Source organism: Poecilia reticulata, linkage group LG20 (assembly GCF_000633615.1).
Source record: "Poecilia reticulata strain Guanapo linkage group LG20, Guppy_female_1.0+MT, whole genome shotgun sequence".
NCBI classification, from domain to species: domain Eukaryota; kingdom Metazoa; phylum Chordata; class Actinopteri; order Cyprinodontiformes; family Poeciliidae; genus Poecilia; species Poecilia reticulata.
The window spans coordinates 14,281,511-14,301,706 of record NC_024350.1 but is presented as its reverse complement, the minus strand read 5'-3'; the positions used below and the strand labels follow the sequence as shown (position 1 = coordinate 14,301,706).

Sequence of the window (20,196 nt, the reverse complement as noted above, 5' to 3'; positions counted from 1 at the left end):
CATTTGAAATATTGTCAGAAGAAGCAGAGAGATATTTATGGGGCACTGATAAACTTTGGGTGCTACAGCAAAACAAAAACAGATGAAAGAAAAAAAAGAATTTCTGGATTTTTATTTTTTACTCAATTGTAGAATTGAGATTATTTAAAATGTAGGTAATCATTTAGAACTTTTTGCAATATTTTAAAACAACCTATTTGTAAGTTTGTGTTTTCAAGTGCATAGCTCTCATAATGTTGATGGTTTTGTGCATCAGTATATCATTGCGATAAACTTAAAACATTGTTACTCACCTCATTTTTGACTTCAATGATTATCCTTAAAATGCCGCACAACACACAATATTTATATTTAACTTCTCACATGCAAATTTGTCACAAATAAAATATTTGCATGCATTTTGTATATCTGACTGATTATACATATATTTGTGTCCAATTTTAGCTAATCACTGACACATTAAAATACATCTGACATTGCTTATGTCTTGATTGAACAGTGGCACTTTTGGATCTCCATACTTCAGGAGTTTCTGGCTAAGCATGAGGACAAACTGAAACAAACCAGATTAAAGATGTTATTAGAAAGCGTTATTTTCCTTTCTAAGACCAAATTTCTCATTGCAGAATTTCAGTCTTTCAAGCACTTTTTCAGCCCTTCACAGCCTCAAGTTTCCCGGTTTAGTCAACAAGAGAAAGTCGAGGTTTAAATTTCACTACAAAAGAAGAGTGAAGTGCATTTTTTTTTCTTCAAAAAAAGCACGAGCAGCAGGAAGTTGATGGACTGTAACAGCAGTAGCTGGCAACTACGTCCAACAGATCATTTTTCACTTCAAGCTGCCCACGAGTTTGTGATTTAACTAATGTAAAAGTGTCCAAATGTCCTTGATGCTCAAAGGAAACATGACCCATCCTTCTGCTCTTCAACAGCAAATTTCCCACGTGCTTTGTGGCAAGCTGGGAAGAATCCTAATGTGTGCTGTAGCTGAGGGGAATATGAATCTTAAAGTGGTGGTGTTTGAGACCCTTACGGCGTGCTTAAGTTGGACTTAACACTGGAAACCGGTGTCCAGTAAACTCTGACTCCATCAGTCCTACCTTCCTGGTACATCATGCAACATTCAGTAGATCGATCCCAGTCGCTCCCATTAGTGGGAGTCGGTGGAAGTGTGCAACTTGTCCTAAACTTGCTATTCCCTTAATTGAGTTGAACATTTAAAACGGGAGCAAAAAAAAAAAACCCAGATTCTTTTCTCAACTAATTACCTTAAATGTGGCCATTCGGAGCCCTCCTACTGTTTTCATGGAAGTACGAGGCTGGAAAGGGCTGGGACAAAGGAAGGTATGTCCACCTGAATGAGGAGGGACCTTGTGAAGATCAGACCCCTGATAGCTCCTCACAGAGCTGTTACTGTCAGGATCTATATCTGTCTGGGATAATGCCGGTGTGAAGGTCAGGCCTTAGAGAACAATGCTGCAAGAATAATAAAGGAATGGAGTTGGATGGGGGGGGGAATGGTGTATTTAAATCTGCCTACACTTTGCTGCCATCTATTGGTTGAAACACTATTTTCTATCTGTCCAACACCACCATTATGAACAAAAGTTTTTAAACAGACAAATATATAGTTTTACCATATTTTCTACATCACTGTTCTGTATTGAGATTCGATAATAAACATTTTAGTAGTTTTAGGAAAACATTACAGCTGTAGTATGTGACTTTTATTTTAAAAATATGTTTTCTACATATTAAAAATAATCCTTATGTTGTGACAGTATAATGTAAACTACATAATCAGTGAAAAAAAACTCAAGCTCCTTTGTCTTCTCCCAGTGCTCCCAGTACTAACTGCAGAAATACACTAGTCAGTCAGAAGCAACCAATTAGAGTCAGGAGGACGGTCTTAGTGCTGTCAATCACTCGCATGCCCACCCCCTCCCGCTTGCTTTTTGTTTCATTACAAGCTTCCATTGAAGCTAAAGCTAGTTAGCAGAGTCGCTGATGACAGCAGATAAAAGGTTGTTTTTCTACCATTACCACATTGAGCAGGCTGCTAAGGGTGTTGATTGACAGCGGTCAGACACTCCTCCTGGCTCTGATTGGCTGTTTTTTACCGGGAGCCGTGCATTTTTGTGGACCACTAGTAGAAATGGGAGAAGGCGGAAGAGCTTGACTTTTCACGGATTATCTGTCTCATACTGTCCTGGTATGTCACGACAGTCTTAATACATATGAAAAATAAATAAATAAATAAAAATTTGTGAAAGTTATAAAAACATGTTGCTTCAAGGTTATACAAAGAATCGACAGGTTCCTAGTTGGATTAAAATTTGCAGAGTTTGATCAAAACATTAACATTTTCAGTTTGCCAACATCAAATTCTTTATTCGTGGCTTTATTTTTAGACAAAATTGTGAGTCAAATCCCTTATACAATAGAGTCAACCTATTGTCGTCCCAAACATTCAAACCAAAACCCAGAACTTAATGTTAGGAGTTATGTGACAATTATAAACCTGCCAATCTTCTCTTTTGATGCTGCTTTATTTATAAAGCAGTTTGTCAGTATAGGAGCTTACCAAAATGCTGTCCAAAAAATGTAAGATAACAGCTTTATGTTACAACACAGGATTTAAACCGTAAAGGAATGCCTGAACACAGAGGCCCAAAAGGGGGGGAAACTGCATTTTGGTCCTCTAATTCAATCAGAACAACAGAGAGACATCAGCTGCCCTGTGACTGCACAATTTGTAGGAGTTCACTGAAACCGTGCCAGCAGGTCATTTTGAGGCCAGGCTTAAAAACTGAGCAAATGAACTTCATGGGTTAATTTTTAATAACTTTCAATGACTTGGCATTTTATTTAATTCTATCTGACCACTCTTCTCAGGATAGACTCAATCTAAATGACCCCCATAAGATCAGAAGCAGTAAAGATAATAAAAAAAACAATATCTTCAGTCTCAAACCCTTTGACTCAGTAATGTGTTGGTCAGAACCTCATTGGGCATATTTAGGACATAGTATGTGGTTCATAGGCATTCAATAGCTGAACAAAACATATTTGGAGCTCATTAAGAGGGTGGATAATTTTGCAGATCTAGCAAAAATGATAATTTTGCATTATTTAAGTAGACTTGAGCACCTCTTTAATTAAATGATACAAAAAACACAAAAGATAATTGAAAATTTAGTAAGTGAGCAGCTCCAGTACGACTAGAGAAAAGCAATACACCTAAAATCACATTCACTGCTTTTGTTACAGCCACCGTTATTCAGTTATAATGTTAGTTGCATTCCAGCGAAGTCTGCCTCCATTCCAGTTCAGTGTCAGGTTTCTGCAGCTTATGATTCAAGGAAAGATTTGATTGGTTCTTCCATTTATCAGTTCTGAAGCAGAACTGTCAGACACATGCCCATGTTACAATACAAGAAACTCTGTGGTCTGACGTTGTCCTGCTAAGACCACCATATAGATCTCAAAGGAGAAAATATTACTTCAATACAGAAAGGTGTGAATTATATCAATTTGTTTTACATTTTACTTCCAAGGGGGTAGACTATCTTGTAATCTTTTTCTCAATAAACAATCAACTTAGTGAAGCACCAACTTTTAACGAGCAAAGACTTTAAGCTTGTTCTCCGTTTTCGTTCTGCTGAATCTACAAAGATAACACAATTTGACAGTGCTGTAAATAGTATTGTATTCTAGCTGAAAACCTGCATTAAAGTAAAGTATCAATGAAGGATTCTGCTTTGTTTTTTCAGATCTTTACTGGATTTTCATTCTGATGTCAGGATGACTCTTAGGCCAGGCATCCTGTCTGCTCACTTTCCTACGTTTTTTTAAGTTTTACACACTAAAATATGCTGTGGTGTTTGGGTACAGAAACTGAATTTAAACTGGGTATAAAAGCAAGCAAACTTTAAAGAAAAACTGTAATAGGCCTTTAGATTTCTTTATTTTGACTTTATAAGATTGCAAAAAAGTCTTGATTCCTTGGAAGACAAAATATATGAATACTTTTCAAAGTCCTGTAGATCATTCTCACATCCTTCACATCCCTAAAACTATTTCACATTTTGTCACACTACATCAGCATATTTTAATGGGATTTTATGCGATAGACAAATTAGGGCATACTGTTGAAGAGGAAGGAGACTGAAACATGGTTTTCCAAATATTGTAGAAATATAAACCTGAAAAGTGTGATGTGCATTTGTGTCAAGCTCAGTCAGTCAAAGTTAAATTTTAAATTCAGGCTTGTTGTCCCGATTCGCTTCCAGTTGATTTCCCTATCAGCTCTAAGCATTCTCACAGCATGATGCTCCCACCACCATTTCATTGCTGAGGTAGTGCACTCAGGTTTGCTCCGTGTTGCTCACTGGGCCTTCCCTGCTCAGCCCGTCAGTTAAAGCAGACTTTCATATCTTGATGGATTTGCAGCTGTGCGACACGCCTTCCCTTTTCAGATGATTGATTGCACCACTATCTCCTTGACCCGTCTGCTGTATTCTTTGGGTTTCATGTTTTTCTGATATTCTGGATAAACCTGAAAGTCCTTCATTCAACAGCTGTGCTTGTCCTGAGATTAAATTACATATCAGCTGACCCACTTATGTGGTTTGCAAAAACAATGGCTTGTTTTTAGGACTTTCATATATTAGAAGAATATCTGTTTCCTTCCGCTTCACATGTACTATGCCCTAGTTGTCATAGTCTGTCACAATTACATAAAGTCCTAAAAAAAAGCACATACAAATGGTTGTGACAGAAAAAAAAAGAAAAACATGGGGCATCTTTTTTTTAGCAAGACATTTATGTACAACACGCCTGCTTATCATCATCCAGGTTAGCCTATGAACTTTATCTAAAAGTGTTCCAATGTTCCTTTAGCATTACTGACACAATGAAATTTTGACTCATTTGACCATCAATCACATATAGACTCTTTCTGTCCACCTGTAGAGCACTTATGCCTTTCCACTTGAGATGATGTATGGATTTGTTCTTGTTTGATCCAGTTTCAAGTGACATTTCCAGGACTTTGTGCTGAAATATGATGATTGACAGTGGTTTTCTGAAGTACCCCTGATCCAACGTGGCTGATCTAAAATGAAATGATTTCTAATGCACTGCCACTGAGGGCTGAAAGGTCAACGTCCATTATGCTGTGGCTATCAAATCATTTGTGTATTGAACTTTGGACAGCCCTGAATTTTTTCACTGCAATAGGCACGGAAGATATCAACAGATCAAACTTGCACTTCAAAACATGATTTTCCTACATAGGTTCGGCATGGTAAGACAAAACAGCTGAAACAGAACATGCTTACAATAAACTCCTGTAAGATTCCCTCAAAGCAAAAATCTAGAAAGAGACATTTTTTTTAAAACCTTTTATTAACATGAAACTTGTTCAAATTTAACACACCTCCAATGATTTTATTTCGAATAAAAAGGACACTTGCTGTATTTACTCAAGTTTAATGCGTATTTTAATCAAATTCAGTAACTTTAAAATAAGAAGTATGTAAAGCTAACTTTCAACAGCCTAAACACTGCTGCCAAAGTGAACAGTGATGACATTCTGTTTAATGATTTTCTACATTTCAAAACCCTAATCTCACAGGAAGTAGATTTTAGTATGATTTCAATTTCCTTCTTGCTCGACCCATGCAACGTACCCTCCTTTCAGGTGTCTTGCTCTGAGAAAAAGACACACGCAATAAAAAGATCATCTCTTTTCCTGCTCTTCCTGTAAGTGAACAACCAGTTTGTCAAGGTTCTTGCAAACGGAAACCTGCCTGTTTTTACCTGTGAAATCCCATCTGACGGGCAATGCCCAGGGCCTCGCCACTCCTAACGCCGGTTCTGCAATTAAACACTATATTATCGTCATCTTTTCCAGGAGCCTTCACTTCAAACTTCTGCTTAAAGCTCTCAGGAGGCAGCTTCAGAGACTCCTCCACGATATTCACTTGTAATGTCACACAGGAAAAAACAAAAATAACAAAAAAGAAAAGTCAACGTAAATTTCCAGATGAACAGCTCTAAACTTGACTGCACATGTACTGTGACCTACATGGGAGGTTGATAGCTTGAGGAATGTGGCCATCCTGGTATTCATCTGGATTCCTCACATCGAAAAGCTGAACGCTACGGTTTGACAGCATGGCCTTCAGCTGAGAGGGGGTCACCAGTGACGCTTCTACGAAGAAATGAGTGAAGGGAGTAAATAGGAAAATGCAGACAGTGGAACAAAGCATGCTAGCTGTCGTGCTTGATGGAGTTCCATATAAACTAAGCGTCTCCCCGTCTGCTCTATCCTGCTGAATTCAAGAACACCTTGCTCAAAAGAAGGTGCTGGCAAAAGGAAATGCTGGCCGCTGCAGACCAGTAACATCCCATTATGGCTAACTTACTCGCATTAAAATGTTCCCTTGCTGCTCACTTCATCTCACCCACTGGCCAACACCATGAAGAAGAAATAATCACTGATTGTTCACCTTTCATGCAATTTTGCCTGGTAAACTCCTCATATATCTCAAAGATGTTGTAATTTTCAACACCATGAATCTTAGAATAGTTATCAAAGAAAATTCCTCCTTTCAAATGATGTTTCACATAAATAGACATAACTTTAAAAAAACAAAAACAAGCATAAAATCAGTTGCAGTTTTTTTTTTCCAGATAAGCTTTTGTCCTGTTGTGATATACCTTTATTTTAATGTCTAGGGGTCATTTCTTTTTTTGTCTTACCATTTTCTTTACTTACATTTTTCTTATTTTTTGTGAAACTGTATAAATAAAGCATTTTTTCCCATTTTGCTACTAAGGAATGAATAGACTAAGACCTTATTGATCATCTGTCTTAATTATTTTACAGCAATTTATGAGGTGGTATGGAACTAACTTTTAGTTTGAGTCAATAGATAATTTTAGACAATAAGATTGTAAGGGAATTGCCAAGTCATCAAAACTTTAATGAGATTGTGTTGACATGTAATAATTATTTGAAAATAATTAAATATCTCTCTGGGGAGACAGTTTGTGGTCCATCTCTGTTATTTCGACATAAAAATGTTTTAATGTCATAGAAATAAACACAACAAATACACTGGTCATGTATGCATTTAACTGAAGTCCCTAGAGTAGAATGCAATGCATTATTTGGACTTTAAACCTCTAAAAAATGTCAGCATAAAGGATAAAAGTCCCTTCAAAAGCAACATGAAGAGTTAATTTATTCCCACTTATCTCATATACTCAAACCATATTATTTACCAGAGCCTGGGTGCGTCTTCGACTGGCAGCAACATTGATTCTAATCTATTTTTCTGTTTTTTGCTGCTTGATAAAAACTAAAGGCAAGTTCTATCCTTAAACCCATATTTGCAAACTCGTACATTAGAACAGTGCTTCTGAATTCTGGTCCTCAGGGACCATCTACTGTTTTAGGAGTTTGAGTTTTCCTTCTGCCTGCCACACACTAGAGTTGAATGGGCAGGTGATCAACAGGCCTCTGGAGCACTTGATGGCTGCAGGAGGCCAGGCAATCATTTGAATCAGGTATTTTTGTATCTAAAATATGACAGGTAGTGCTCCTTTAGGACCAGATATGAGAAACACAGATTGCATACTAAAAAGCAAAAACCATGTCTTTTTTTTTTTGCAAGATGTTAACACAAAAGAATGGAAAAAGTATCAAATAGACACAAAAGCATGGATAAAATGTTATTTCATGCCAGAAATGACAAAAGAATGCCGAAGAGACACAACTTGCTACATTTAGTTCAGAAAGCAGGTGAAATGCAAACTACACGTCCTGCCTAAATGTCACAGAATTTAAATAAATGGTAGCTGTTACAGAAAAACAAACTTAAGGTAAAACATATCAAGGAGCCCAAGTGGATTTTGCATGATGTATATATTTTTTGTCATTGTCAAAATAGTTTAGTGTACAAGCGGACTTGAACGCACCTTGGAGTGAACAGCCGTGAAACGCTAAACCAGATAGTACACCGGTGTCGAAACACACCACTTGTTCAGTTTTACTGTAACTCATGACTCAACAGCCCCGGCTGCATTACAGTAAGTTATCTGAACCATTGTTTCTCCAAGTTAACCAAAAATGTCGGAATCCTAAAATGAAGGACGAACCAGTTTGAGCGGTTTTACGTGTCTTGAAGGACAAAGTACATGCCATAAAATAAATTATCAGCCTTAAAACCAGGTAATAAGGTGTTAAGTGTTATTGTCACACTTGTGTATGTATGCCGTGTACAGATGGGCTTAGAGGTGACTCGTGAAGGACAGAGTTGAGTGAAGTGAAGGAACATTTCTCTGTGAAATTACCATCGTCGTATGTTCCTCCGCATGATGTGCTGGGGGTCGTGAAAGTCCGGATAAATGAAGCTACAGTCGGGTAAGACCTTCGGTTGACTTCAGTGACAGCCTGACAGAAACCTCGCGACAACAGGAGGGACAACATGGTGAGAGCAAGAACGCTGTACAGACTGCTGTGCAACACGATCATCCCCTAAATAGTTACTGAACGAAGCATTATTGTAAACAAGCTCTTCTTCTTTGGAAATATTTCTTCTTCTTCTTCTTTGTTTTGTCGATACTAAGCTGCAACACTGCCCCTTATCAATTACCGACTTGCACAAGGTCTGCAACCTGGTGCTCCGGAGCCGCAAGTGGCTCTCTCTACCTTCCACAATGGCTCTTTAAATCTTTGGCTAAAAACGACAAAGAATCCACTAATGATTTTCTTTAAATATAATTATAAATGCACGTTTTACCAGTGGATTAGAATGACACTAAAAGCACAGTACTATTTTTATTGTTTTGTTTGTCTTCTGAGAAGGTTTGAAAAATGGGGGCTTTATTTACATTAGTTTTCATAAACAGCAGTATTCCAGATTAAAAGTTATCCATTCTCATTTTGTAAAGGTTTTCTATTTTTCTTTATTTAGGATATAGAGAAGTAAAAGGTTAGTTCTTAAGAAAGACAAAAAAAAGTGATGTCTCCAAAAATCACAAGCTCTCTTTTTTCAAAAGAATATGCATTACTATTATTATTATTAAGCTAGTTTTACTTAGCTAAATTGAGGAAAGATGGAATGGAAAAAAACAGAAGTTAAGATGAGGAGTAAAATAAACGGGACTGCTGTTTGAAATGTCTCAATGTTTGCATGCGTGGTCAGTAATATCTGGAGCATCCTCTGGGTGAGATCTGCAGGAAATTCCACTTTGTTCAGGGACTAAATTGCAGCTGAAACACATTTGCTGAATTCAAACGGGAACAATAGTTGAAATCAGCAGGGATTGGTCTGACGATGCTGCATAAAATTCAAACAAAACCACAAGCAAATTGCTTTTAGTAATCATCTGTTCCTATTGAGATTCATAGGCGTTAAAAGGCTGACTACATCAATCTCTCTTTCTTCATTTTGTATTTGTATTTTTGTACCAAGTGTGTCATATTCACATTGACTTTAAAATTAAACACTTCAGTTATTTAATCTTTTCTCTATCATATAAATGTTTACAAACACAGATGAATGTAATGATTGTCTCTTTCTCTCCCTATTATTACTTTAAAGCTCTCAGTAAGCCTTGAATAGTTGGACATCAGCCATACTGAGCCAAAGTGGCATATTTTCCCAACTAACTCAGATTATAGCATTACCCACTTGTGCTGTTTTTCTAGCCTCCAGGGATGTCCTAAGCACTCAGCTGTGCAACACATTCTCAAGATCTTGTCTTGCTGGAATTAGCGCCACATTTCTATATTTAAGCAATGGGACATCGGCTCAATATTGTTGGACACTAAGCATCTCATTAAACTAATTTGATGTTCTTCTCTACAGTGAGTTTCATATACTTTCTTTTTGACAGTCTGGAGTAAAAAAAAAAAAGTGCTATAAAGCAGAGAAACACACAGCACACTCCTTAGCTTCCACAATACAATACGTCATTTATGGTCATATATTTGTGCAGAACCATCATCACGTTTTCATTTGATGTGTGACTTCTGATCATGCATTATTTTTCTAAAAATGAAGCACTTCTTGTGCTGGCTGTGCAAATATACAGTTAAAACTAAATGCTTAGCTACAATATATAGAAGATTTTTTTTCTCACTGCCTCTACATTTACTCTACTGAATCCTCAGATAATTGAGTGATATTAGTATTGCATGTAGTGTAAGAAACCTGGCACAGCTTTCTAAAAAACACAACGGTCTCATAATCTTTCTTTCAGCTGGACATCCTCCCAGAGGAGTTGCTTCCTTCCATTTTCAAAGGCGTTTTCTTTTTGATTAGCAGTTGTTCTCATGGTTAATCTTTTTACTTGCTGTCATTACATTTTGGGCGGCTTCCAGTCTTCAAAATTAAAGCAGTTAGGGAACGCACAGCTCTCTAGTGATCTGCCAACACCTCTGGACGGAAGCATATTGCATGCAGCTCCACGTTTCATCCCCCGACGGGGAGGACGGGGAATCTGGTGAAGCATCACTATAAAGGCCAAGCACTGTCTTGTTCAATGTTTGTTAAAGCATCCTGTCAGTGACCCTGGAGATTCTCATCCACATGAGCTGCTGCAATAAAGCTGTAAAGTCTGCTTATGCAGATGTTTATTTATTTTTTTCCCACACACATTTTCAGTTGCAAAAGCACAAGAAAAAAAAAAACTTGCAGCATAATGGATTTTCTGCTGTGCACAACATTCAGCCACAGCTGATAGCAAGGCACCACAGACCACCATTTAATCGGACACCTCAGGCAGTCACAAAATAAATCTGAGGGCTTTAAAGATAATTTGCAAGAAAACTCTACATCAGAGCTGTTAATGTGCAGCGAGGGGTTCTCCAGAGAGGCTTCAAGCTGCTTCAGTGCTGCCTCGCAAGTGAAAGATATAATAGTTATCAAACAGAATAACAGAGACTATGTTTAATCTATTTATTTAAGCTAGCAATATGGAGTTCTCTTGGCTCATTTGCTAAATGTGTTTGGGGTTAAATGAAGTAATCACAATCCCTCTGGCATGGACAAATGTAGCAGAAATAAGCAAAAATGTTAGTTTGAGTTTGATCTTTTTGTCCTTTCAAACAAATTTGGAGGGCTGTACAAAAGTATTCACGCCCCCCATGACGTTTTTCACATTGCGATTTTGTTTTTTATTAAATTTTTTTTTTTTTTTTGTGTCATATGCCTGGATTGATATGCAAAGAAAGGAAACATGTTATGCGGCTCTCAATCAAAATTCCAGACTGGTACAAATTTAAGGAGTAGGGAAAAATTGGATTTAGGTCTGAACATTGAGAATGGTATATTCAGGAAGAGGTGTATCCTCTCACCTGAGCTCTGTATCTGTGCAGCTCCCCCATATTTATCTTGGGTCCCTTGGCTCCATCTCTGATGACAATTAACAATAAACCTATTTTTATTGAAGTTTTATTTCACAGACCAACACAAATGACAGCACATGTCTAAGAATGTTCTAAAGGCCTTATAGGAACATGTGTATGGACCTTCCAGACCATGTGTATTTATAGAAAGTAAACTTGATGTAATTTCAATTAAATAAAAACGTATCTACGTGCGGCATCTTGAGTTAGACAAAACTGACCCATTGCACTATTAAGACAAGCAGAAAAGTTTAAAATTTCACATCTGCATTAAACTGTCCTATAATAACAGCTTTGTAAAAACTTCACAGCTGTAAGTTACTCACGATAGTGAGGAAAATTTTATAAATGATCTGTGTGGGACTCCAGATAAAGTCTTTTGCATTTAAGCTCTTCTCAGATCCTAACGAGTTAACCAGGCCGGCAGCTACGAAGTGTTAGATAATGGGTGGAGGTCACTGCTGGATGTGGCACGGGGGCAGCCAGCTGACAATCAGAGATCACCAGGCAGAATATTTGCATAATTGGCGTAAAATTATGCACAAGAAATCGAATATACTAGAGTTGTACTGAAAAATAAAAAAACTGTTGCCAAAGTGTTTGACATGAAAACCTGACGGTGAGAATATGTTACCAAGAAAGTCTTCAGTTTGGAAGGAAGGTCTCAGCATTCAGAACATGCCAAAAATGTCTGCTAGAATAAATGTAGAAATTACTCGAGGTCTTCCTTTGTTTCTTGAAGATTTCTCACCTCTTCTCCAAAACAATTTGTTTTTGTTGGAGAAGTTTGGATGCTTTTGTGTAGCTAATAATTTATTTAACATTGACACCTAAAAAGTTTGTCTAGACTTTGTAGCTATTCAATTAAATTAATATGAAGGAGTGGATGAGTGTGCATTGGTTTGTCTCGCAGATGTATCTGTGTTGCATTTGTACACCATGCAAAGGTTTTAAAGACTGATATATTTCACTTAATGTTCTGAATTCATAGGATACAAGCTTCACTTACTGAAATAATTTACTACTTTTTTTTTTTTTTTTTTTTACTTTTTGACAATATTCTAATTTCTTGAGTTGTACTACGGTAGTCAGTCACAGATTAGGTATGTGCGCCACCTTCTGGCGACCCAAAACATTGCAAAGAATGTAGGAAAGAAGATGAATATGTTTGAACTTTAATCAAGAAAAGGAGAGAAGAACTGTACTGTGACCTAGACAGCAGCTTTATTTTAGTTATGTCCTGATTATTGAAGACTGAAGACTTCTCAGCTTGCTGATTATTTTGTTTCTACATGTAAACACTGTCATCTTGTGGTGGAGTAGCGCAACAGCAGATCTTTTCAGAATTGATCTGAAATAAAAACGCAAAACGCCGTTTTAAGAAATATTTGTTAGTGGATTCTGTCAAGCAATATAGCACTTTTGGTAAACATTATGAAACCTATTAATGATTCCAATCAACAGATATTTTGCTCCAAATAAAATCAATCAAATTTATTATATAGAGAAACCATATATTAGACTTCAGATTCGGGATTACTTCCAACAGAAAACTATTCTTTTTATTTATAGATACAAACGATGTTTATATCTCCATTGCTTAATAGCATATGGATTAACTAAATTGTATATATATATATTACAGGCAAAGATTTGTTTTCTGCATCCTGAAAAACCTGCTCTGATTTTTGTTGGTGCACAAGAAGGAAACAGGAAGTCCAAATTCCTGTAAGAAAGTCTTTGGTTTTTATTCTTATTTCTATGTGATGAATGACATGTTTTCCTTTTTTAAAAAAATAAAAATAGTAGATTTCGATATTTTTTTTTTCAGAGCAGGGAGAAAATGTTTGCAAATAAAAGATGAAATTGGATGAAGTCTGGTCCTCTGGTGTTGGAGATCTGACCCAGAAAGACAGAGGATTTGTCCTCCTCAGCCTTCAGTGCTGTCGCAGATATGAAAACTGATTTTAACATAAAGATTTAATCTATTGTTTCCACACATTATTTACATATTGACAACTTATGAAGAGTATTCATACACAAACTGTTCACAGAGAAGTTTAATGTGCGGATATTTGTTCTAATAAAAACCCGTCCCTGCAACATATTTGCTACAAACACACCTTAAAAATTGGAAACAGGAAAGACTTCCCTTGACATTATACGCCCACTCGGACCTTTGCTTCCTCGCGCAGTCCGTTTTTCTCCTCAGTAGTGTCAGCGGTTCCGTACGGGACTGAGCTATGTGGATGGACGGTAAAAAAATAAAATAAAATTGGTATTCAACTATTTATTTTCTCTTCCTTCCTTCCTGGCAAATAGAGCTTTCTACACCATGTGGCTAATTCATGTAAAGTAAACAAGCATTCTCTGAATTTGCTCAGGAAAGCGTTAAAAAAAAGCAACGCTCCCCTCCACCCCTCTTCTTTCAAGGAAATGGTACAGTCCACCAGCGTTAGCTCAGTTCTCTGCTTGAATTCCTCTCTGGGTCACACACAGTAAAGTGGGTTTTCTCGTCAACTTTTGTTTTGATTTCTGTTTTTAAAAGTCTGCCATGGACATAAAATGTGGGGGGATATCCCACGAGACAAAGGATGCCGATGAAAATGTTCAGCAGATCTGTGATAAAGTAAGAACATGCGTCTATACTGCCACACCTATTCGGACATGAACCCTTACTCTCTGGGGTGTGCGGCGGTCTGTGTTGAATTTTTATGCCGTCTCCTTATTTTTTTTTTTTCCTCAGGTGAGGCCTGATGTGGAAGAGAAAGCAGGGAAGACCTATGACGTTTTCACAGCCAAGAGCTACAAGACTCAGCTTGTAGCTGGGACAAACTACTTCATCAAGGCAATTCTATCTTCAGTAGTTCAACTTTATTTTAAGGCAATCCTGTCCTGGATAGTGAAGTACTATGCGATTCAGTTCATTCAACATCCAATGGAACACTTAAACTTTCAAAAATTAACAGTTGACAAGTTACTGCATTTTAATTTATTATTTTACTATGGCTTAATACTTTGCACGCTGCAGAAATAGTCAGCATCCCTTGAACTTTTTCAGTTTGTCACGTTACAACCTCAAGTTTCTGCTACGTTTCCAATGCTTTTAGAAACGTAACGCAACGTAATCAATCAATCAATCAATCAAATTTTATTTGTATAGCACATTTCAGCAGCAAGGCATTTCAAAGTGCTTTACATAATTAAAATAAAAACAGAAATAATCAGTGAGAAAGAGAGAGATTTAAAAAAAAAATTAAAAAAAACAAAATAAAAAAAAAAAAAAAAACATTACATCATTAAAACGTCGAAAAGAAAGAAGAAAAAATTAAAAACATTAAAGACATAAAAACATGGAAGACATCAAATTGCAAAGCAGCGTTTTTACTTTGACTCCTACTACAGCTACATACAATAGCTAAAGCTGAACTTGAATGTCCCGTCCATTCCAGCACAAGAATATACTTTCTGCGAAGCTCTTTTGCACAAAATATAAAGAATGGTTGTCTGCTTCCATGTTTGATTTGTACTTAGCTTCTCCCATCTCCCCAATAAGTTTAACACATTTTTATGTCCCTCCCAAAGAATACCATGCCATCACCATTTTTCACACTTCCGCAAATGAATTGTTCAAAAATGATGTGCAGACAGTGTTAGTTTTTATGCAAGCCAGAGAGCTTAGCTTTGGTCTCCCCTGATCAGAGTAGCTGCAGTTTGCTGAGATTGAATGATCTACATGTAATTAATTAGCTGACTAGATTATAGTTGTATCATAATATATACATTATGCACTTTTTAGGTTTATATTTGTATAGAATTTTTGAAAATCTATTTCACTTTCATCTAATATGGCATCCCCAAAATGCATTCAAGTTGTAATGTGGCATAATGTCACTGAATACTTTCGGAAGCTACTGTAAAACACCAGCTTTGCCACAAATATAAAGAATGGTCGTCTGGTAACCACACTTGGCATTAATTGCATTGTTTTCCCCCAACTGAAGGACATCAACTTGATGTCACTGCATGCAGACTCTCCTTTACCAATTTTTAATGCATGAAAGGATCCTGCTTAACTTAGTCTATGGTGTCCCTTTCAGGTCCACATTGGCGGAGATGATTACATTCACCTCCGTGTTTGGAAAAAACTCCCATGTTATGGAGGAGATCTTAAGCTGTCAGACATCCAGGTCTCCAAGAGCCACCACGACTCCATTGATTACTTTTAAAAGGTTCACAGTCCAGTCACAGGACCCGGCGGTCGGCAGCGAAGACGTCAAATCATCAATATCCAGCGACGACGGGGCAAAGAGCATCTCATGTATTAGTAAAATACAGCCATCGGCTCTTGTGTAAACTGTTTACTCCTCTGTGCATCTGTGACAGCTCACTTAGAGAGAATCTGGAAACTAACTCCTGCAAATCACATGTTTTACGATGTGGTTGTTCTGCCACGCTCCCTGCTTTTATGACTTAAAATATGAGCCTGTAAGCAGTTGGGTAATCCCTGATCTTTACCATTACTCACATCCCGGTTGCATCTTGTGACTGATGTTCCTTATTGTTTTGCACGCAGTACTCCCAGTCTTACACTAAATGATGACTCGTATGTCTGCAGCTTGATGTTCTTAAATATATTGCATATGAAGAACATACCTCAATGGAGTGCAGCTTCATTAGGGTTATTCTTTTTTTTTTTTTTTGGATGTGAAATTTAATAACTCCTATAATATAAAAATAAAGTTGTTTTTTTCGTTCAGTTGTAAGAATGTATGATCGTGGTCGAGATGAATGGAATGGAGACATTTTTTTGTAGGTTTTTTTTTTTTAAAGAACCTGGAAAATTATGAAAGTTAATGCTGGTGTGACATTTAATGCTGCATAGAAAGCTATAACAACTCACTAATGCTCAATACTCTATTGTTTTGTCTCTTTAGATGTCTGGTAACTGAATAAAACAGGTGCTTTAAATGCTAATAGTTTTCTTGGGATATAATTCAAACTATTGACTGACGTATTGCATCCAAAGTTGCTCCTTATCTGCTTACGGTCCCACATTTTTCTAAAAGTGTGTCGATTTTAAGGTGCTACTGCATTTTATTATTTTGTTCATACATTATACCAGTTCAGATTAAAATATATTGCTAATTAATAAACAACACAGCTGTTTTCAATTAAGTTGTAAGAAGAAGTAAAATTCAATTCAGTATCTGTAACTGAATTAGGGAACCAAAGCTTCCAGTGACCCGAATGAAGCGTCTGTCTAAATTACAATGCTACGTTACAGATGCAATGTTTGCGGGATGAAAATGGAATATTGTACCTGAATTAAGCTTTCTGGTTCATAATGTTGCAATACTCCACCCTGTTCTGTGTCCTCGTCAGCATCATCATGTACTGTGTGTGGCAAACACCACCATAAACTCCAAAACACATATGGTTGTGGCGTTTAAAGCAGTGTTATAAACAAAAATATCCCAAGCTGTTGCGCCACCCTAGTGGATAATTCACTTAACTATTTGCTGTGCCCTTGATTGTTGTAAGAAAACCATAAGAAGTTCTGTTTTATGGTATTTTTGAACCAAGAAAACAAGCAATCAAATGAATGAATCATTGGCTGCCGGTTCCTGCAAAAGCTGACGACACGCAGAGGAGCCATTTTTGCATTAGAGTAGGAAAATATAAAAAACTTAGCAAAACCTGAAAAAGATGTTTCTATGTTCACTTCTGTGTCCCTTTCACATCATCAGTGCACTGGTTGATTAATTAGTGTCAAAATGTTTTTCTTGGGCCAAAACTACAACAACAGTAAAAACACTAAAAAGACGAGACAAGGCGTTAATTTCTCTATCCAGGTTGCTCTTCAGAAAATACAACGGTAAAGAAAAGAGGAAAAAAAAGGGGGGAACGGAGGCTGGAAAGTGGCAAAGAGGAAGGAGAACCGAGTGAGGTGTTTGGTTTCTTGGTTTCGCCGTGACTCATGTTTGTCCCAAAGCTCACTTCACTCCTCATTCCACTGTTACCAGAACTGGGCCTCAAAATCCAGCCAGCTGTGTGTCAGTGAAGCATCCACTGCTCGGTCTGAACCACACGACTCAGATGAAGGGAAGCATGTGAAGTGTAGAATGCTTGTGCCTTTAAAGAAAAGCGCAGAAAGCTTAAATCAATACTACATTAACGCTGTTTAGCCTCTATCTATAAACCTATGCAATTGTTTGTTCATTCTACCATTCTCATCGGAGTCTAAATTAAAATAAAAACACACCTCTCTCCACTTTGTGATGGTACACTCCAGAGCGCTGCCGCATCATGTGATTTACTGACTCAACTTAAACGCCTCACAGACAAGACTGGTTGCATATTTCTTGGTTTTCTGTCATTGATCGCATTTATACTGACTGGTCAACATGTTGTGTGGAGGTACAGGAGCAGCACAGGACGCCACGCCGGAAATTCAGGAGATATGTAACAAAGTAAGAATAAACGTGCTTCTTGACTAAAAATTAAAAGCAGACCTGCTCAAGTCAGCCCTGTCTGACTTTTTCTTGTTGCTGTCTCGTTGCTTTTCAGATAAAGACTCAAGTGGAGCAGAAAGCAGGAAAAACCTATGAAACCTTCACCGCCAAAAGCTACACGAGTCAGGTTGTAGCGGGGACCAACTTCTTCATAAAGGTAGATCAAGGCTGACCACACATGACGATGTGATGAGAAGAAGCAACCCTGACAGCCTTTACACACATCAAATACCGTATTTTCTCTCTGATGGTCTATGTGGTTGGCTGCTGGGAATATTCTACAGTACATGTAGTTACCGTCTTATTAGCAGTTATCCAGCAGAAAGGATTCCAGATTTTTTTGTGAATCTGCCATGACTCAGTCCTTTCCTTACGATTCACCTAGCATGACCTAAACCAGAGACATAGATGCACAGCTATTACTAGTGAGACACAGGCACTGCTGCTGTGCAAAAGGTGCGGAACACCTTTTGGTCTGCCGGATAAAACCCCGAAACAGATTCAGACTGGCACCAAGAGAAATGGAACAACCGCTTTGTTAGCATTTGTAGTTGCATTTTACAATAGTCTTTATCTTTTTCATGTGTCGTCCTGCGTTGCATGAGTTTCATGTCTAAATGTAATCACTTTTAACGTTTCTTTCTTTGGTACATACCATAGACAGACACAGTGTAATAGACTGTGTGTATCTAACGTGCACTAATTGCACATTGCTCGTCAACTGCTAAGCTATGAGCGAGTGGCACTACAAAACAAACAAGTGCATCGTGGGTAATGTAGTACTAAGTGAGGGCATGGATTTAACACACAAAGTAGTGCATAATCTCAAAGTGGAAGAAGAACCATGCATGTTTTTTATTTATTTATTTTCACTTTTTAAGACAAAAAAAAAAATCAGAAGTGGCAACTTTTAATGCTTTAGATGGAGCACGAAAACTCGATTGTTTTTTTTTGTTGTTCATGTCATCTGTCATATGAAAAAGTTCAAGTAGTATTACGTGTTATTATACATAATTAAGGGTTTTCCCAAGTGAGTGCAGTCTAAACTGTTGGCTTTAATTATTTTCAGGTCCATGTCGGAGGTGATGAGTATATTCATCTCCGTGTTTTCAAGAAACTCCCATGCCACGGAGAAGAGACTGAGCTGACCAATATTCAGCTCGCCAAGAAGCACCATGACTCCATTGAGTACTTCTAAACACCAGGCTTTCCAAGCAACCCTCCAGTGCCTACACTCTGCATCCCCCATCTAATGTCCCCAAACCACGTCGTTGTTCTACTCTCATACTGTAGTAACTGACCATGTGTTCAGTGTGGATCATGAATGAAATCTGTTACGGAAATCGTTTTGTACCATATGTTTGAATAAACAAGAGTGAGAATTGAATTTTGTCTTGTTTTTCTTCGCCCTTGCTGTTGTGGTTGGTTATGATCTCCAAAATATGACCATGGTAGATATATGGGAAAGTAGTCGAAACATCTTTTCCTCTTCATCCTACAAGAGTAAATTCACAAAATGTACCCTCTCCTGAGCACAGGGATCCTAACAACTGTTCACTTTCAAGACAAAAGTCTTAAATGTTTTTAAAATGCAGAAAAAGCAGAATACTTGAGACACAGCTTTCCTTTCCCAGATTTTATCATCCTGTTGCACAACCTGCGGAGAAGTGGACTTTATCCCTTCTCGTAGGAAATGAGCCACATTGCAGTGGCAGGCACCCACAAAAAAATCTTCCTTATTGTCAGTCTGTTGAAAAGGTTAGAACTGTTGCTGTGGCTTCAGGCACTTTATGGATTTGTCATTATGAAATTCCCACATAATTTCACTTTCACTCAGAGTTTGTGTGTTTTTTTTTTTATCATTTGAATTTAGTCTGTGTCATAAACAAGAAGTTTTGGCAGGTTTGCATGGAAATACATTTTCTAATCGGCATTTTGAACACAATGTCTTTGTAAGATTGTATTAGTTTCATGTCTTGACAAGCACTGAACCATGGATCTCACCGCACCCCAAAGAAAAATGACACTGTCACATGCTGCACATTCTCTGCCACTACTTTGGTGGGACTAAGTTTCTCTCCACATTTGGCTCCACCTGAGATTGTTTGAGCTTTTGGTGAAAAGGCGTTGGTTGACCTCTGGCTTATATTTTAGACAAGTTGAGCTTTGTTTGAATAGCTCTTTTTTCTCTTAAGCAAAATCAGAATTTACTCACGCTATCTTTGTTTAATATTTAAATGAAGTTGATGATCTAAAATA

At 37.5% G+C, this 20,196-nt stretch overlaps 3 protein-coding genes and 1 long non-coding RNA gene across 4 annotated transcripts; 2 read left to right on the top strand and 2 right to left on the bottom strand.

Annotated features, from left to right (window-relative positions):
- Positions 1–4,803: 4,803 nt before the first annotated feature.
- Positions 4,804–8,623, bottom strand: LOC103456652 (thiosulfate sulfurtransferase/rhodanese-like domain-containing protein 1). The gene is made up of 4 exons (XM_008396335.2): positions 8,362–8,623; positions 6,089–6,214; positions 5,821–5,983; positions 4,804–5,711 (listed from the first exon to the last, which is right to left on the bottom strand). The coding sequence occupies exons 1-4, from the start codon at positions 8,540–8,542 to the stop codon at positions 5,657–5,659; spliced, it is 525 nt and encodes a 174-aa protein (XP_008394557.1). The 5' UTR covers positions 8,543–8,623; the 3' UTR covers positions 4,804–5,656.
- A 5,117-nt stretch (positions 8,624–13,740) lies between these two features.
- On the top strand, positions 13,741–16,399 carry LOC103456655 (cystatin-B-like). The gene is made up of 3 exons (XM_008396337.2): positions 13,741–14,051; positions 14,169–14,270; positions 15,523–16,399. Exons 1-3 carry the CDS (start codon positions 13,977–13,979, stop codon positions 15,649–15,651), a joined length of 306 nt encoding a protein of 101 aa, XP_008394559.1. The 5' UTR covers positions 13,741–13,976; the 3' UTR covers positions 15,652–16,399.
- Positions 16,111–17,778, bottom strand: LOC103456654 (uncharacterized). Its single transcript, XR_001776062.1, has 2 exons — positions 17,688–17,778; positions 16,111–17,557 (listed from the first exon to the last, which is right to left on the bottom strand). It is a non-coding gene; the product is annotated as an uncharacterized LOC103456654 (long non-coding RNA).
- On the top strand, positions 17,740–19,324 carry LOC103456653 (cystatin-B-like). Its single transcript, XM_008396336.2, has 3 exons — positions 17,740–17,895; positions 17,993–18,094; positions 19,007–19,324. The coding sequence occupies exons 1-3, from the start codon at positions 17,830–17,832 to the stop codon at positions 19,133–19,135; spliced, it is 297 nt and encodes a 98-aa protein (XP_008394558.1). The 5' UTR covers positions 17,740–17,829; the 3' UTR covers positions 19,136–19,324.
- The last annotated feature ends 872 nt before the right edge of the window (positions 19,325–20,196 follow it).

What these genes read in the sequence shown, in the direction of transcription:
- LOC103456653 (XM_008396336.2), top strand. Translation starts at nt 17,830, where the DNA reads ATGTTGTGTGGAGGTACAGGAGCAGCACAGGACGCCACGCCGGAAATT. An exon ending in TTCAGGAGATATGTAACAAA is followed by an intron (nt 17,896 to 17,992) that starts GTAAGAATAAAC and finishes GTTGCTTTTCAG; the next exon opens with ATAAAGACTCAAGTGGAGCA. An exon ending in GGACCAACTTCTTCATAAAG is followed by an intron (nt 18,095 to 19,006) that starts GTAGATCAAGGC and finishes AATTATTTTCAG; the next exon opens with GTCCATGTCGGAGGTGATGA.
- LOC103456652 (XM_008396335.2), bottom strand. Translation starts at nt 8,542, where the DNA reads ATGATCGTGTTGCACAGCAGTCTGTACAGCGTTCTTGCTCTCACCATG. An exon ending in TCAAGCTATCAACCTCCCAT is followed by an intron (nt 5,984 to 6,088) that starts GTAGGTCACAGT and finishes TGACATTACAAG; the next exon opens with TGAATATCGTGGAGGAGTCT. An exon ending in CGTCAGATGGGATTTCACAG is followed by an intron (nt 5,712 to 5,820) that starts GTAAAAACAGGC and finishes TCTTTTTCTCAG; the next exon opens with AGCAAGACACCTGAAAGGAG.
- LOC103456655 (XM_008396337.2), top strand. Translation starts at nt 13,977, where the DNA reads ATGGACATAAAATGTGGGGGGATATCCCACGAGACAAAGGATGCCGAT. An exon ending in TTCAGCAGATCTGTGATAAA is followed by an intron (nt 14,052 to 14,168) that starts GTAAGAACATGC and finishes TTTTTTCCTCAG; the next exon opens with GTGAGGCCTGATGTGGAAGA. An exon ending in GGACAAACTACTTCATCAAG is followed by an intron (nt 14,271 to 15,522) that starts GCAATTCTATCT and finishes TGTCCCTTTCAG; the next exon opens with GTCCACATTGGCGGAGATGA.